Raw genomic sequence first — 19,305 nt, 5'->3', positions numbered from 1 at the left:
AAAAATACTCAAACACCAGATGTAACATACAAGTAGGCTACACTCTAAACCTAAGTAGAATCTCTACTCAGCAACTGAAAATATATAAATGCCAGTTTTGAGGGGGTGAAGTATATCTCAACCATTTTGAAGATGTACAGATAATATCTAAAATAAAACTCAACTGAGCATTCAGAATACCAAAATAAAGGCAGGCAAAATGGGGGCGATTCCCACTTTCCCAAGCAGGCTCTCCAAGGAGAAAATCTCTTACTCAACATTTGAGCACACTTTTTTTGCATGATGCGCTGTATAATGGGAGCTATATGAAAAACCAGGAGATCAGCAAAGGACCAAACTTGCTTCATGAAACTGCCAGCCTAAGGAAAGAAACGGTTTTCAAGAGAATGGGGCTTTTGTGAAGTAGGCTGAAAAGAAATGACACAAGATTGCAAAAACAATATTTTATATAATAAATGGGCAGAAGTTTTGTATAATGAAGATAAGAAAGCAGATCCTAGAGCTCCTCCTTTAGCTGGAATAAAACTCTGACTTCAGCAGGTGCCAGCCTGCATAAACCCTCGGCAGCTTTATGAGACTACAGTCACAGCTCTGAGAAAAGATGGTTATGTATCTGTTCAGACAGTATAGCAACAAGCACCTCAAATTGGATACAACAGGTCTACTATCAAGTTAGCACAGAAGAAATAATATATCTACCTATTTTGAGTGTTTAGCTAGCTACTGTTACTACTGAATTGAGTCATGTCTCTAATATATTCATTCACACACCACTATTAGCATAGAAATGATTTTATTCCATTTTTAGTTGAGGTGAGGTGTGCAAAAGCTCAGTAACCTGCCCAAGGTCACAGAGAAAATCTCCTTTGCTCTCCCTTCCCTGGATCTTTCAATACCTGAAATGAAACTGCTAATTTATACCTAAGACAGCAATGCCCCTCTGCACCTCCTACTCTCTGTCAGCGGTACCATCAGTTCTTTGGAGGGTTTGGCTAAAATCTTGGCTCAGTACAAGGGCATGTGGGTGTTTTCTAATTCTAATATGAGTCAGATATATGAGCTAATCACGCCTTTTGCCCTCATGCTCTTTGAGACTATGATCTCAAGATGCTAATGGCCTGGAAGCATCACATCCTACCTATTCAGTCCTTGATTGTTGAAAAATAAAGATATTCAGAAGTTAGGAATTTAAAATAATATTGATTATATAATGCATGCACACACATCTAGGAGAACAATGCACACATATAGAACAACAATACTCTCAGTACTACAGGCTTAGGTAGTAAGATGTTGTATTTGTCACTATAAGATGTACAACTATATATATAGCTGTATATGTGCTTCCCCCCTTGCCTCCTCCCTCCACAAATAATATTGGTTGCCCATTTCTCTTTTACATTTATGACCAATCTTCTGAGGTGATTGACAACCGAGGTAGCTGACATATACTGTGAATCTTTCCACTGTTACCCATTCTGAGACATGCAGCTGAATAAAATTCCACTCAGTCAGACGTGAAATCAAATTAGAATAGCTCACTCAATAGAAAAGAACTAAATTTGAAACAAAGAAAACAATGCATAATTCACTTGCAGTGGGATAAGTTCCTATAACCAACTTAATCCTAATCATAACCAGGTAACACAGATATATTGTGTGCTTACCACACATCACTGTTCATTATGAAGTAGTACTTCAGTCACATGGGGGATCTGGGAACAACCCCACCTGGAAAGTGGGCAAGTTTGTATTTTTTTCCCCATTAAGACATTGTCAACAGAGTCCTTCTGTTTAATAATAATTACACTTTAAGGCTATACAATGCATTTTCTTCATACCACGTGTTCACAAAGACCTTCAACCATTGCTGGAATTCCACGTTTAACCCACATTTCTCCACAAAGAACTGCGGTATTTTTCAAAAGTTTAGAAAGGAATAATAATAAAACAAAAGCTGTATCTTTTAACTGTAAAATTCAGGTGGAAGGTAATGACTCAAAAAAAGAAGCCAGCTAACCCTGAAGTAACATTTCGTATGTTTGGAAAGAAAGTCATTGGATTTTTATTGATCGTAAGTATTTAAGACCTTGGTTTTGAATGTGATTTTTAAGACAGCATTTTTCATCAGCATAGCAGCTCACAGGTGTGATAATACCCTGAGATGAAATAAGAAAGTATGGCCACTGACTGCTTTGCATCTACTTTTCAAAGTCTCAGGATACCCACTTCTATTTGCTGATAGCAAATAGGTTATAAACTAATTAATTTAGAAATATTTTTAAAATTCTAAATTTCTATCTCATTATTAGAGTATTCAACTCTAACAAGTCATTGTACAAAACCATTCATCATGTTGCATATTCAGTACTTCTCAAGAAAAGTCTGATGATAGGTTATGAAAGATATTTTTAATGAGATTTTCAAGTCAAGCTGCATTCTACCTGGACAAGAGAACTGTCAGCTACCCAAATTTTCTGACTGAAAATGTAGTAAATCATTCTTTTAATCACATAGCACTGATAGTAAGGCCTTACTTTAGAGCTGCATCGTTTTTAAAGATGTAGCAGGTGAGAAAGATTGAAAAATCTAACTAAAAAGGACATGATCAAATACACAGCGGGAAAGGTTAGGTAAGCAGATGCTTTTCTATATGATTCCATATAATGTGATTCTTCCTTAGCAAAATTTCCATTCTTATGTCCATGTTCCCTACATAAGCCTGCTTTTATTTACAAAGGAACAATCAGAAGACAGAAGTGTATTGCATACAACACAAATGGAATTATTTTTTCCTATACAAGCATTATGGCTCTGCATGAGGATGCAGCAAGGTGAATAGCCTACAAATCAAACTGCAGGTTGCTGACACTGAGCTCAATCACTCTCAGACCTATGTTATTTCTAGATTCCAAAGGTGTTTTTAACATTCAATATCCAATCCACACAGCTTTTTCCACACCATTTTATTACTACACTTTGATGTAATTGAATATAAGCTATGTCATATGCACAGACAGAAATCAAAGACGGAGATGCTCAGAAGTTTTACCTAAAAAAAAATATCATATTTGCCACATACCTAAAAACTATTACGTATAGCAAGAGATTGAGAATATTTTAAAGCAGATGCATGTAATGGCTATGCCCTTGTACAGGACAAAATGTGGATAAGGACAACTTTGAGAGAGGAAGTATGATTTATGCAAGCAAAGGCAACCCTCATAAGTTTATTTCTCTAAGCTCCTACAGTCTCTGACTGAATACAGCTGTGAATGGGCTAACTAGGAAGAGCACAGGTCTTCAGTAGTTCCCTCACCCCTGAATGTGGGCAGAGACTGAACCATGCTGTCTAACTGGAAAGAAAATCTACTTCACTTTGAAGCACAGATTTGGCCAACAACCATTACAGCTCCAGTGCAAAGGGTTGTCTGTGGCTGTTAGACAAGGTTATCTGTATACAAGTTAAGTAGTTCAAAGAACAATAAAATGACTTGTCCAATGTTATCCAGCCACTTAGCAGAAGAAGTTCAAATAGTACACTCAATTTAAGAGCTCTATACCACCAATGACCTATCCAGTTGGACACACTGTCCTTACAGGAAATCAGCTGCCCTCCAAGCAATGTCACAATGTCCTCCATCTCTCATTACCTCTCCTCACCCACACCCTGCTATGAAATAACTCTGTTTCAGTCTTAGTGTTTGACTAAAAATCTCTGTGGCAAACCGGAAAAAATACCCAAAAATGTTGATGGTGAAGCCCTAATCATATGCTAAGCATGGTGTTTTTGGCCTTTTCTTTACCATCATTCTCAGTAAAGGAGACATTCATTTCAGCATTCTTGCACAGGAAAATGACGCATGAATTAAGACCCAAGGGATCTCAAGTATCATATCTGGAAGTGCTATTAAGTATTTAATTCCAACTCTGACTTAAATCTAGGAAAATAATAACAAACTGTTGCAGAAGGGACTGCTATAGAAAAAGATTGTGCAAATGGCTACTATAGTAACTTAGGCTCAAATACCTATTTCAAAGATTTTCTTGGTCAGATAACTCAGTATTTCTATACCTCAGCTCTTCACTTTTAACTAAGGATTATAGATTATAGTTAAATGGAAGCACACTAAGGATAAGGCAAGATAAGCAACAGTCTGTATAAAAATCACACAGGTAGAATTGGGTTTGTGTATGGATACAGCACAGCAAGTTTGAATCTGTATTTGCTTCATTTGCTTACACTAACAAACTGTTTTACAGACAGCACTTCAGTACTATGTAATAAAGATCATATTTTTCAGGCAAAGGCATAACAATACACCATTCGTTACCTTAACACAAAATTGCAGATCTATTTTTCCTAAAAAAAAAAAAAAAAAAGTGGCAAACCCTTGAGCTTCTTCTCAAGACAGGAGTTTCCAATAATATTCCACTATCTAGTGTGTGATATACCATGTAGGCATTAATACTGTTAGGGTATTTAAGACCAAGATGTTCAAACCACATCTACAGCTATCTACACCTGAGGGAGGGAGAATCTTTCCTCAGTTTGACATCTATGGTTGAAACACAAAACATTCCCTTTTTTTTTTTTTAAAAAAAAAAAAAAAAACAAAAAAACACATTTCATAGTAATGTTTGCACTATGGGAATTTAGACTTGCTTTGACAACATAAATCTTACTGGAGTTAAAGGACATCTGGATGTGGCTCTTGAGAACATGGTACATTTAGTAATGTAGGGGGTTAGATGGGTTTGATGATCTAAAGAATCTTTTCTGATTCTGTGATTTCATGATTCTAATTCACACAAACTCCATTGGACTCTTTCTGTCAAAAGCCAACCCAAGCACAAATGGAATCAAACATTTTCCTTCATGTCCTGGTCGAAGTAGACGTGGTTGAAATGAAAAAAATGCCATGCCAAAAATATAATACTGACTTGAAGGTTAATCTAAAACATGAATACACTAAGGCAAACCTTTAATTTTATGTTCCAGAGTTATCCAGGTATCAGAAACCAGAACATAAAAATTAACTGATCAGATGCTATTTGTTCTCTTTTAGTGTGTCAGTGCTGCCATCTAAAGCTATCTAAGGAGCATGAAAAAGTAATTCAAAGATGCATCTAGGAAACATTCTGGAAACACGTCTGAGAAGACAGAGAATGCAGAGTAAGTCAAATATAATAACAAAATACAGCAATCTACCAATGCTGCAGTACCTGTAGGAGCAGTTCTTTTTCTATCACTTCACCTGTCTTGCTGATAAGCTGCTTCTGTAGCCTCTGTATTTTCTGGATCAGTTCATAGGTACTTGGGTCACTGGCCTAGACAAAAGCAAAGTAGTCTCAAAAATTCTATTATAACTTGTGTTTCTTGCTTGCAAATTAAAAACACAAAATCTAAGTGTCAAAAAGTAACAAACATGAAGTTAAATGCAGAGAGGAAGGAGAAACTGTATTAGTTGTTTCCCAGGGCAAGTATTCAAGCAGTTCTGAGTCTGAAATTTCTGCTTCTTGAAGAACAGTCAGAATATGCTCATGTTTAGCACTACTAACCATCTGAATACCTATCAAAACATCTACTATAAGTAGGAGTCCTTCAGAAAGGAACCCCCAAACCAACAGGCTGGCAGAACCACGTGACAAAGAAGAAAAAGGCAGTTAGTGTCAGCGTTTTAGCAGAAACTGAAATTTTCTCCTAATGTATAGAGAGCAGTGCATGCACTTCCCAATGTTTTAAAAACCTCGAACAGCAACAAGTGATATTTTAGGAGAGGGAAATTTTTTTGCTTGAACAAAAGAAATCTGGTTATGCACAACACTTCTTTCTCACTTGGTTTTTCCTCTCCCATGTGGTTTCTGTGGTGGATCATAAGGACTGAACACAGCAAATACCTCAGTGAAGACATTCTCTGCTTATTTGCTTGAATCTATGAGAACCTTGATATCTCATGGCTCTTTACCCTTTATCAGATTTTACCTAAATCAACTAATCAATTCAAGTGTAACTGAGACACACTAACACAGATACACATACAGTACTCACAATGCATCATTTACTGAGAAACCAGGCTAAAAAGTAATTTAGGCACCATGAACTACTCAGACTGTGATTGTTCCATAGCACTGCCCAAACATGGTGCCAACAGTAGTGATGTGAGGGTGTTTGTTCTTTAGGAATTGAACCAAAACCCCATCAGGATTATTTCATATGAATTCAGCCATCTGGCAGTTTTTCTGTGTTTCAAATACAAACCACTGACCTAGAATGGAAAGAAATCATTACCCATTATCATTCATAAATTCATTCTCTCAACACAGGATGTTTCCATCAGCCTGACTTGCCTTTGTTATAAGGCATTACTAGAGACTGTGCCTAAATGTCCTTGAGGACAGCATTCTTTGCTTTATCTCCCTTCTGTGAGAAGGGCTAGTCACACCACTCAAACTTTAAGCTCAGCATGAAAAGGACAGAAATTAAATACTGCTTTAGTAAACACATTCAACTCTACTTCTGGAAGGACAAACGTGTTAACACTCATTACTAGAGCAGCTAAGCTACTCAGGCTGGCATCAGATAGGAGACACACACAACCAAAAAAATCTCAGCTGGCTCTCGCTTACTTTGAAAATATGCAGTGATGCCAACTGATGCTCATGTATTTGGTCTATGCTTGACAGATTTATTATTTTTCCACTTCATCTGGTAGGTTCAAGTAGTGCAAAAAGCTAGATTTGCTGTGTACGTAACAGCTGACCTCACATTACCCAGAATGACTACCTTTGGAAGCCCACCAATGCTTATGTGTACTTTTTTCACAGATTTGGTGAAAAATGTGACATGTGACTTCAGGTCTGACTGTTTCCCAGTCCACAGGTCCTATTAGCTTTACTAATTCTTTCTTCACATTTAAATCTAATTGGTAAGAGCAGGATTATACCTTTCCCCATCACCTTTTTCGCTTCACCTATGTGAGGGAACCACCTCCTTCTAAATTCACTTTATGCATTCATACTCGCTTTAGCATTCTACTGGCTCTTTACAATTCCCTCTGCAATTTTTCATTGAGAAAATGACACAAAAATAACACTGATTGCATTGTGCAAGGAAGCCATTCAGCAGTTAACTATTCCTTTGGTACCATGGAAATTTCAGTCTGACTGCCCTTCCATATAATTTGCATAACAGTAAAGTAAATAGGCTTTGTGCTGTGTCACTGATTTGGAAATACGGGCTTTAGGAACTCGATACTGAGACACTACCTCAAGTTTTCTCCACCTGTGAACATTCAAGGGATTCTCCAGTTCTTCTTCCAAAACTTTGCACCGAGTCTGTTCTCTTAATAGCTCCTTCCGCATGTGATGAACCTCCTGTCTTAAGACCAGAATAAAACAAAACAAAAAAAGAAACAAAAAACTCCACAATGAAACCAAACCAATCTATCCAAGGCATTAATATGAACATGAAGAAACCATTCTTCCACACATTACAACACTTGCAAAGTGACTCTTGAAATTAATAGTTGACTAAGAACACTGTATAGAAGTTCCTATAGGGTAACACAGGTAGAGCTCTTCATTCACTTCAATAAGAATGATTCAAAAATGGGACTTTTCATCAGTTCTCAGGAAACCTTGTTCACAACTCAATTTTTTCTGTGTACATTAAGCCCAGTTAATTCACCTGCAGTAACCTACAAATCAGAGTTATGGAATAGCCTCTGTATTGAATCTGAGGGTTTGTGTTTGGAAGAAGGTTTTAAAGCAACATGGCTCACACAATCCTGTAAAGAAAACACATTGCAGGACCTAATTATGAAGAACACCGTTCTGTGGAGAAACCAACATTGATTTCTTTTACTCTTACTTCCTCTCCTCAAGGGACTCCAGACACTATTTGTTGCTGAATTTAAAATTAATTGAATGGTCCAAAGATGCTTTGACAACTAAGATTCATATGCTGGGATCAAGGAGTGAAGAAGCAGGAAACAAAAAGGGACATTCTACAAGGATCCAACCCTTATTGTTTTGGTGGGCAGATCCTGTAAGTACTTGAAGAGGAAAGGAAGTGGAGAATCACCATATGCCTGCTCCACTGAACCTTTCCCTGCCAACCTCAGCATTGAATTTAGCTCGCTAGACAAAAAAGGGCCTTTTTTTTTTTTTAAAGAAAAAAAAAAAAAACAAAAAACTGCAAGGTTGGACAAGGTAATGGAAAAGGAAAAAAAGAACATCTCCAATTGGCAAATCAAGAAAGCTAATTAGCAGCACAGCTGATAAATGGACTCTTTCAACAGACAGCTTTCATGATAGCTTTGGACTTCATTAAAGTATGCGATTGCTGCTGTAGTTAGCAAGAATTGATCCACCCATCATGGCACGTATAGCACTATACCTCAATGCCTTTACTGAGTTTCAATGCAGTAACAGGCTTTCAGTTGAATGCATTTGGGCAAAGAATTCAAATCCTATTCCTGTCTGCAGTCAGTCAATGAAAACTGCAGTTGCTAGCGTTTTGTGCCCAGTTCTTTTTTATCTTACACCAAATCAAGCTAGCATAATTTCACGGGAGTCAATGGACTGACCACAGACCAAAGTAAATTTGTTCCAGTGAAGGCCAAGGAATTATACTCATATAGTTAACCGAAATGTCTCACTCAAAATGTAATATCTATATAGAGCAGCACAGTGGTTCTCTGCTGACAACATGCCTGCTGCTTCTTACAAACCAAGTCTGATTCTACAGAAAAATCACAATAGCTTCATGTCAGCAAAGAATATACCTTAAGCTTGGGAGGGTTAAAAAAAAGAAGGGAAGTATTAAGCCAGAGTAGGAGGAAATAAATCAGACCAGGGCCATTAAAATTTCGTTTTAAAGAAACACAACCTTCAATGAAAATTTAACTAAATCTTTCTCTCAGAGCAAGTCTACATATAAATCTGGAAATAAAAAGCTCTGAAAATGAGTAGGAGTTTGTTATAAATATGTCAATTGCTCCCCATCCTCTGCAGATTGCTAATAAAAAGCAGTTCCACTAATTTGGGCCCTAGGTACCACTAAGTAGCTCACTGAACTACGAACATCATCTTTGCTGCTCTCTATCAAGTTTATTCTGCAGGCAGTAACTCACAGTACAAGGTGAAATTTGGAAACTACTTCAGCTTAGGACAAGATGTTTTTTTCCTTTCTTGTATTCATTTTATATTTTAATTTTCACTGATTAGCTCCTTTGTGAACTTAATCCAGTGTCTGTAAGGTCAAAGCAAATAATCCTCTTCTCCAAGGTACAATGTTTGTTGATACAAATCTTTATCACATATGAAAATAATTCTATCTCAAATACAGAATCATGCATGCAGTTGCTACAAAAATGTATTAATCAGATTTTCTACCTGAGTTCCTCTACATTAGCCACAGTTTTACCAAGTATTCCCTTCTCACGACGAAGCTTTCTGATCTCCAGCTTGAGAAGCCGAAGGTCTTCCATTCTCTGCCTGTACTGAGTCTCACCCTTGTTTAAGATGGATTGCTGGATTTTGATCTTTTCGTAGAGAAGAGCCACCTCATCATTGCGCCGAACAAGCTGGGACCCAAGGACATCTCTCTCATTAATAACCTAAGGATGCAGGTCAAAGCAATAATCTCAGTTACAGTTCCTCAGCACAGCTTCAAAGCATCATTATTACATTTCCATCAGTGAAAATCACATGCATTAAGTTTCACTGTTATTAATGAAAAAACAATAGCAATGGCTTAGCAGCTTCTCCTATTAGAGTTCAGTCTCCTGAATAATATGTAAACGACATCATTCCACTCACTTCAGTACCTTAGAATGTTTATTTCAATAGCACTACGAAGCTTTAGAAGAACCATTTTTGCAGTAGCTGAGGATCTTGAACTTAAAAATGCATTGAACTGAGGGAACAGAATGCAGTGTGTTGGAAAAGCCAAATCTGAAATTCCTACCTGGTCATATTCCTTCTTCTGCTTCAGCCTCTCAGCATCAGCATCAGCAATAATTTTCAGGAGTTTTCTCTCTTCTGCCTCCTGATTTTCTATAAAGTTCTTGGTCTCCAGAGCTTGTTTTTTCATCTTAAGTAATTCAGCCTAGTGGAGTCAAATAATATAGGTCAGGCGTGCTTAGTAACAACTTCTCATTATATATCTGGGATTATTAATTAGGAATACTATTTCATACATTCATTTCATTTCCTAAGAAGGGCATATTTTGTTAGTTTTAAGAATAAATCTCTAAGACAAACAAGATGAAGACCCATAAATAAATATTGCAAACAGTATTTTAATAATGCTACACACAACAGAAATTTAGAAGAATTATCTATAATAATGGTTCAAGTCATAATTCAGGAGTCTCATTTAGTATTTTTTTTTAAAGGTGATATTTGGAGGGTTTTTTCAATTGAGTAGCTACTCTGTTGAAAAAATCTAGCAGACAAGTTCAAAGCAAGGGTGGGTTGTGAGAAAAGATAACTCATCTTGCTAGAAAGGACAGTGATCTACACTGTACAAATCATTATTTAGTCAAGACACGCTTCAGACTGGAATAAAAGAATATATGGAGAGCAGGGCAACTAGGCACAAAAGAGCAAAATTAAAGAGTGTGAGCATTTTTAGTGGAAGTGTAGAAGACTGGAAAAGGAAGGACTGCCCTTGAGCAAAATTTAAGCAGTGCATTGTTACAGTGATCGTGTGCCACTAACGCAAATCTTGGAAACTACCCAGTAATTCTATGCTGCTGTGATGAATGTAATTCAAGACATAAGTAGAAAAAAAACACTGAAGTCATCTTGGATTATTAGACATTTTTAGCAGTAGGCAATTAGCTACAGACAAAGTGAAACTAGGTGACTAGTTTGTTTTCACAGATGTGAAAACTTTCAAGCCTTGACCAGAAGACACTTTCACAACTCCAACCCTTATAAAGGATAACGTTCACGAAGCCTTTTCAGAAACAGCATCGTTGAGTGCTGAAAGAATGAGGCTGTGATGAAGGCTGCACCTAAAACTATTGATTTAAGACAGAAAAAAAACAGTTCCATCATCATAATAAAATAACACGTTCAATTCTTACTTTAATAAAATTTTCATATTCTTATAAATGCAACTTTCATATCTCTCTTACTCAGTGTTGGATGTTTATTAGAATCCATCAGCTGAAGAAAAACGCAAGCCACTTCATATTGAAATGTGATCAAGAGTGTGCAAAAGCTGTCTACAGATGTAAAACTACACACGCATTACACGTTGCTGGACAATATTTTTTTAATATATCAAAATTCTGTGTTCTCCTTATGTCACAAAAATTATGAACTGTAAATAAGAAGTGGCAGCAGATGTTGGCAGCAAACATTATGTAAACAAATCTCCCTGAAACGTACAAAGCTAAAGTAGATCTCAACAACCTTATACAGCGAAGAACATAAATACTTTAAGCCACACACGTGACCCACAAAGTAACAGGACTTTCACTGAGATTAAATATATTGAAAATCACAATATCAGGATCTATGCACAGAGAAAAAGAAATGAATAAACACAGTAAGACCAGAAAAAGTGCCAGGATTGAAACTGTTCTAAATGAGCATTTCTCATTTAAGGTTGGTTCAGAGAGTCTACAAAAAATTGAAGGACAGTCAGCAAGAAGGAAGAATTCATATGGGACATTCATATGCCAACTTCTCAAACTGAACTCAAACCAAATTCCTGCTTAGGTTCTGAAGTACTGCAGGAAGTGATGGGGTTTTTTGTATTTGCTTTAAAGATGGGAGAAAAATACAGATTTATAGAAAACGCAAAATGGACTGGACAGAGAATGCTGAAATAACACTAACAGTAAAAAGTTTCACATTCAGATTCCTAGAAAATGCTGAAAAAATAAAAGGACAGAAGATCTTGACAGCATCTCAAACCTGGACAGCCATACTTCTTATAGCTTTTAAATACATATTTTCAAACGGTCAACTGAAACCAAAAGATGGCATTGTACTGGTTTTAATGGAGCTTGGATCAGGCATCCCATGATTCATTTGCCATGATCACACATCTTTAAGACCTTTCTGACTGCAGAGCTAAGCATAAGTCCAATGTCTCTATAATCTCATTCCCATGAATCTCACTCCTCCATGCTTTAGCACATTCTTTAAACTGATTTTCTGGGAACAGCTTGCTTCCTTCACATCAGTGCAAGCAGGACAAATTGAAGTTGGCTTGATACACAAATAATTGGGTTTTTTTGTGCCAGTGTCAGTCAGCTTCCTCTTTGAATCCTCCTCTGCTTTAGTATTCAGCAGAGATGTTCAGGTAGTAGACCACAAAGCCATAAAGCTATCCACTGATGTAATGTCAGTCCATGGACACACTTGCTGGTGAATAATTGAGGGGGTAAACCATGTAGCAATCATATGTTTGCCAAACGAATGGCAGACAATTCTGAGGTGATGAGACAGAATTGGCAACTAGTTAAGGCAAAAAGCTGCACATGGAAAATGAGGCACTACTTGACTCCTCCATCACTGATAGAGCAACTCTGAGGCAGATCAGATACAAAAAAAAAAAAAAAACAATTCATCACCTTTTTATGAAACTTTATTGACATCTTGTCACAACTGCAGCGTTGCTGAGTGGGGCTGAAAACCTAAGAAGTCATTGCAGCACAACAAGAAGCTATCAAAAGAAAACACTGTGGAAATTGTAGAGGTTTTGCAGGTGTTGTTTGTTTGATGTGGTTTTGTTTGTTTTTTTCTAGTGCCTGGTAAAGAAAAAAATAAGTTGTTTTGAACACAAACTCCTTCCATCTTTTGAGAGAGCAAGAAATTGTATTGAGGTTTCATCACAAATTTAATAGTATATCTAAAAAAAGGGATGCTGTCAGGGCTGAGAAGGAGGAACAGCACTTCAAGATCAGATATCAAGATCAGGATTGTGAAGAATAACCTAATTGGGTTTGCACTTTAAAACAACAGAGAGAGAGTTTAAAGAAAGGAAATCCTGAATTAAAAAGGTCTCCATTATAAAAGTTTAGAACAAGCAGGTTAACCCAAATCCACACTTACGCAACTTAGTATTAAAAACACTGAGTGACCAAGAGATTTAAAGCTTCAAGGCAGTCTAGGACCTTTCCAACTATAACTACAGAGATTAAATTTGTCAGATATGTGGAAGACTTGTATAACCAACAGATCTAATAAACACTTTAACTGGCTTCAATTTTTATAAAATACAGCAAAACAACTCCCACAGACCAGGAAAACAATGAAGTCTCTACAATCATGGGAGCTGCCCTTTGTAATAAGGTCTGTTTGTGTAAGGACTCTTACTTTCAATGATTCTTTTTCCCTCTCTAGTTGCTGATGTTCTAGCTGTGCCTTCGCAAGAGCTTCTTCTTTCTTTGTGATCTCCTCTTTCAGTTGATCCCCCTGATGGGTCACAGTTTTCAGTCTCTTCTTCATTTCTGTTATCTCATCCTAATGGGACAGAAAGTGATCACAGAAAGAACCAAAAAATGGTAAGTTTTTTGTGAAGGAGTTCAGGCCATTTTGATACCGGAAAACGAAACTACAGTACTTGAGAGATGTGTTGTACATACGACAAGACATTACTTTTTAATACAACAGAACAAAACAGTTTCATTAAATGATGTTTTTTAGTTTACGCTAGCACGATGATGCTGGAAAAAGGTCTCCATGGATAACAAAAATGCTCATTAATAATAAGTATAATAAGCCATCTCATTTGAAGTTCTAGACAGAAAATAAGAACTAGCAGTCAATTGAAATTAATAAGATTTTGATTCTATCCATTTGTTTCCATGCTTCTAAGCACTGTGTTTTTCAATAATGTTGTAAACAGTTGGAACCAAGTTTTTTAGGAAAATGAATATAGCTATGAGCAAGATAAAAACATCTCTGTGAGTATAACTTATCTCCATTCTGCTTTTTTGTTAGTTTACACAAACACAAGTAGAAAAAGTGTGCTCAGAGATGAAAAATTCCCTGATATGAGAATATTTGGCTTAAATTTTAGATTCAAAACACATGCCTGCTAGCACTGCAGAGATGAGGCCACCCTGACCACTCAACACAAGGGTGCCTGCCCACGCAACACTAGGGAACTGTTTCATTGACTGACTGCACTGATGGTACATGTTGTGAGACGAAGTCAAAGCTACTAAGTTCAATGCATAGACAGACATGCTCTTCTGAATCTAGCAGAAGTAGCTTTATGAGCTGTTAGACCTCTGCTGGGGGTTAACACCTCACAGAGAAGACAGAGTAGCATTTTCCACACTAATACGTTCTGTTTCAATACAGAACCATATCAAGTTTAGAGCTCTTTCAGCACTGTCCACATATGCATGGATTGACGAGTGAGCAACATTTTCTTTCATGACGTTTGACATAGTCAAGGAAGATCCTGAGTCATGACACTGCAAACAATAGTGAGAAAGTACTGATTACCAGTCTGACAGGTCTTAAAAAAAAAAAAAAAAAAAGGTAAACATGGACTCCACACTTATTTGGTGGTCCAGACAAACAATTCAGTTAATTGGAAGTAGATGTAATACGCCAGTAGGCTCATCTACCTGCACACGTCATGTTAAAAGCAGGTTTTACTAAATAGCCCATAAGTCTCTTAACTAAGGATTGATAGATTTAAAATCTACTGCCCAGATACATACCCAAACACATTCCTACTTCTCTAGTTGATGAACACTAAGACAACACAATTATTTTGCAATTTTGCAATATTAGGTTTCCTAATCAACTGCTGTAAACAAATGAGCTCCTAACAACAGAAGAAACCTCAGAGATGAACGCAAAATATATTTGTATCATACTGAATGCCTGCCAGCATGGAGATCATTAGTAAGGTGGGGACCTTTCTGTGTTAAGCAATCCACAAACACCTTTATCGAGCTTTACCAACATGTTTCTGCAAATTTGTTTTACTTTACAAAAGTACTTTCTGAAAAGTTTTACTTTACTAAGTTGAAGTATAAATAACAGCCTCTAATAACTTAAAACTTGAACAGCGTTATTTATGCCGCCATGTAACACTCAAACAATGAAGAGATTGACGAGTTCATTGCTTCTTTATATGATTGAGCAGTTCTTCCTAAGTAAGAGAATTTATACTGGATATATATTAAAAAAAAAAAAAAAAAAAAAAATCAGCATTGAATTGCAATTTTTTTTTTTTATAACTATTTTTCCTAAGGGATTGTTTGGGAGTAGCAAGAACCGCAGCATCGCTTCTAGAATGTATTCTAATGACAAGAGGCAGGTAGTGGACAAGCAAAGCATTTCACTCACTTAATACAACAGTTCATTCCTAATCAAATCAATCAGCAAGTAGGATAGGTATTTGGACATTTTGTTCCCATCTGCTTCTCAAGCAAAACACCTAACTATTCATATCAGAGCATAAATTGTAATCTATTATGATTATGTTATAAAAGCATTACTCCAAAATGACCAATACTGTAAACTACAGCTATCCAAGGTCTCAGGCTCTGTCAACCACAGCAGGACTAGTATAGTATTGTAGATCTTTACATCAGAATAACAAAGTGCATTCTTAGGTGATCTGTTCTCTTCCTCAAGTATTGTTAGTGAGATCCTGAAGGCAAAGTTATGAATGGAAGGAATCATTATCAGAGGAAGATGACACTCACTGAAAGGGACAAGGTAGAAGCATTTACTTCTGCCAGAAAATTCTCCTTCAGCTGAGAAAGTGTTCCCTCCGCTTTCTAAAGCACAATTCACACTACTGCTTACGGTGCATACAAAGATAAGGAGGCAATCTTATTCCCATTAAACTCTTTCTCTCAAGCAGACCCTGCAACTTCTAAAGGGATTGGATTGAGTGGATTCAAGGAGGAAAGAAAGAAATTTATTTTCTGATAGTGTTGTATAAATCCGTATTTCCATTACATTGTGATTTTGTGCGCTGTTTGAAGTAGGAGTATTACCATACAATGACTGTGAATTCCTATTTCCAGCCCAAATCCATACTGTCCAGATAAAGATGCAGGGATCTAAAACATTCATTTTCCTAGAGGAATTCAGAAATCATTTCTGCAATTAAAGCCAGTGAGTTTTCCTTTTAACAAAATAAAAGTAGATCAGAAAATTAAAACAAAACAAAACACAATATAAGCAAAGATGGAAACACAAGAGAAAACTATTCTACCTTTGCTTCAATCAGATTTTTACTGTACAGGTTCCTCTCTGTTCTCACAGTTTCACAGTGGTTTTGTTGCTGTTTTAATTTAATCTCAGATTCTTCTATTTTCTTCTCATAATCACAGATCTTCACTTCTCGTATTTCAACATCTTTCAGGTGCTGGAGGACCTGAAGCAGAAAGAAGGAAAAGAATGTGATTAAATCATCATAAGATTATTGAAATGGGTTGAGTTTATGATTTTAATCAAAAGCAACAACTCCGGATCTCCATGATAAGAAGTTGAATCTACAGCTAAAATCACTTCTGTCCAAGTAAAAGTTTAACCTTTTTTGATTGCTTAACAGAGAGGAACATTTTATTTCAATCTGATACCATGGTTGTTTCCTTCGAGACTAAAACTTACAAATATACACATATTTAACTTAAAAACAATCTACTGGAAGTATCACCACTGAACTGGCTCAACAAAATCAACATAAGCAGCTTTCATTAAGAATGACCTTAGGTTATTACAAAGCAAAGCTAGACTTGGAACATGATTTTGGAGGTCATTGGTATGATAAGATGGATAGAAAGACAACATTTTCAAAAAAGCCCTGCATTTACACCTCTACTGTAAAATCCAGTTGACTTCCAAAGCCTCAACTTTAAAAAAAAATAAAAATACATATCTGATCATAAACTGTAGATTCCAAACTTGAATCTCAGGTAATCACAATTACTTTTTCCCATTAAAGAGGATAAATAATGATTCACTAAAGAGAACAGAGTAACATAGCAGATTGTTGACAACTGATCATATGAAGCATCAATGAATGAAAATATAGAATGTGACAGAAACCTTCATTAAATAGTTACCAACATAACAATACATAAGAATTACTACACTGAAAGAGCAGAAATTCACATAATTGCTAATCATTATGGTGGGCTTCCTAATGTACACTTCTTAATTTTTTTTTTTTTTTCCAGAATAAGAACCTTCCTCTTACTGTACAAATACGAAAACCAAGGAGCACAGGTATTAGTCAAATAGAATCCAATGCTTTCATTGATAGAAAGAGATGATAAAAATAAAAATAAACTAAGGAGTACATGTCAGAAGCATCATTTTTTTGAGGGGTTCCCTGCCTGAAGGAGAAAGGAATGCCATACTTAAAAGCTAGGAAAAAATCAAAGCGTTAAGCAAAAAGCTGAGGAATCTTATGGACAAAATCCAGGAAAGAAGTTCACTTACAACAGCACTGCATAGCCAGATCTCCAGACTGGTTTTGAAAGCAGCCATTTGAGCTCTGATTTACATTTGATGCAGAAGCATATAAAAATGTTTACATCCGATAGTCAATAACTGCTAAGTTTGCAGTCGGCAAAGTTGTCCCTTGCTTAGCAGTAAAGCCTTGTTAGGTCTAACTATGGAGCAGGAGCTTAATTAATTGATTATTCTATCACAATCCACTCTGAAGATAGGGGATTGCTAAATATAGAAAATGTTATTACAGCACAGGAATACAATTCTAGTACACTTGAAGCTGACTGCAGAGGATCCTAGGAACTGCTTACAGTGCAATACAAAAACATAGCCTCAGTTTATAACCCACTCTTGCCTTTTCCCTTTCTGTTAAAAACAACCTGTCAATAGTAATAGTAGGGAGTAGAAATCAATAAGGTATGCTTTCAGTTAGCACCACAGCAATCATAGGCTGGAGCAAGATTTGAAAGTAGGTCACTCTATCTGTAAATCTTTCGCTTGGTTTTGATGCAATCTAAGTGCAATAAGCTCATGGACTAAGTTTCTCAATGCGGTGCTCATAGTCAGGATGCTGACTCTGCTTTTTCAGGAGTAACTAAACTCAAGTGATTCCCTCTCATAAATCCAGAAAAGATATATGCAATGTTTCTTAACAGAATATCTTCAATTATGACTGTGCTGATTGTACACACCTTTCAGATTTGGTAATGAGAAACCAAAGCCAAGCAGAAAGAATTCAAAATTGACAGTCTCCTTCTGTACACAGAATTTTCACCTGCTTACTTCATTCATTTGGTGCTGGTTACCTGTTCAGCTTAGTGAACCTACTCAACAACTCAGCTCTGGTACTATCCTTATTTGCTTATCTTTGTTCAACAACTCTGAGAAGTCCTTCTTGTGTCTTAATGATATACCTATGCTTCAGATGGACTCAAAGAGTTACTTCACTACTTGCTTTCTAAAAGCCTAAATCTGTCACTGGAAAACCAAGATTTCATAATCTAAGTATTTCAAGCCAAAACAGAAATATTCTACTGATGTTTGTAGCTAAGGAACCCAAGCTACACAACAAAGAGCAAACAGATTTTTTCACACTTGTACAGGTTAACTGAGAAGTAATGCAGCAAGTAATGCTGGCTTGAAATGGTACAAGTGACCAGTCAGCCAGCCAAAAATTAGAAGAGCAAGACTAAGCTAAATTCTCACTATTAAAATATTTTATTCCTGTGGATGTAACTCTGTTCATCAGTTACTCCCCAGTAAATATTGATTTTGAAAGAGCAGCTCTGCAACTACAAATTCAGTCCTGCTGTAAATAACAAGGAAACTTTTAGAGAGAGCACGGCTCTGTCAGCCTTTGTAGGATTTCCAAGAAATCTTTGGACTTAGATGGGCTTGGCTCTTTACAAGCTCTTCCATAATTCAGAAGGAGTACAGCAGGATCTTTTAGAGATTGATTGGTAGTAAAATACAAGAGTGTTGACCTATGGTGAAATGGTTCCTGTATTATGTAAGTTTTACCACATTTTCTCCATTTACACATCTGAATACATCAAACACTGAACCTAAATATTACCTATGAAAAATAGTAACCACGATACTCCCTCCTCTTTCTACCCTTGTATTTTATCCTGTGTTATCCTTCTCACGTAGGGAAGCTCTGCAGGGACATGACCATCATCTCACAAAATCCCATGGTCAAAACTACTCCTGCCTCTCCTCACCTGCAAGTTGAATAAAGAATTGCCCCTTTACTGAACCAGAGAAGCACGGAAATCCTTTGTAAAACTGAAGTCACAATACAGGCATCATTATACAAACAGCTCAAGTGTCACAACCCAT

General features: G+C 36.6%; 1 protein-coding gene across 1 annotated transcript in view; it reads right to left on the bottom strand.

Annotated features, from left to right (window-relative positions):
• The window catches only part of CFAP58 (cilia and flagella associated protein 58), a 56,723-nt gene that overhangs the window by 18,136 nt on the left and 19,282 nt on the right, over positions 1-19,305 (bottom strand). The window contains exons 11-16 of the mRNA XM_042863552.1: positions 16,220-16,381; positions 13,345-13,491; positions 9,974-10,114; positions 9,400-9,623; positions 7,270-7,381; positions 5,227-5,331 (exon numbers count right to left, since the gene is read on the bottom strand). Of these exons, the coding sequence (XP_042719486.1) occupies positions 5,227-5,331; positions 7,270-7,381; positions 9,400-9,623; positions 9,974-10,114; positions 13,345-13,491; positions 16,220-16,381 (891 nt within the window). The remainder of the gene's footprint in view (positions 1-5,226; positions 5,332-7,269; positions 7,382-9,399; positions 9,624-9,973; positions 10,115-13,344; positions 13,492-16,219; positions 16,382-19,305) is intronic.

Source organism: Lagopus leucura, unplaced genomic scaffold (assembly GCF_019238085.1).
Source record: "Lagopus leucura isolate 7727_CA_CO unplaced genomic scaffold, USGS_WTPT01 Super-Scaffold_741, whole genome shotgun sequence".
NCBI classification, from domain to species: domain Eukaryota; kingdom Metazoa; phylum Chordata; class Aves; order Galliformes; family Phasianidae; genus Lagopus; species Lagopus leucura.
This window is presented reverse-complemented; position numbering and strand designations above follow the sequence as displayed.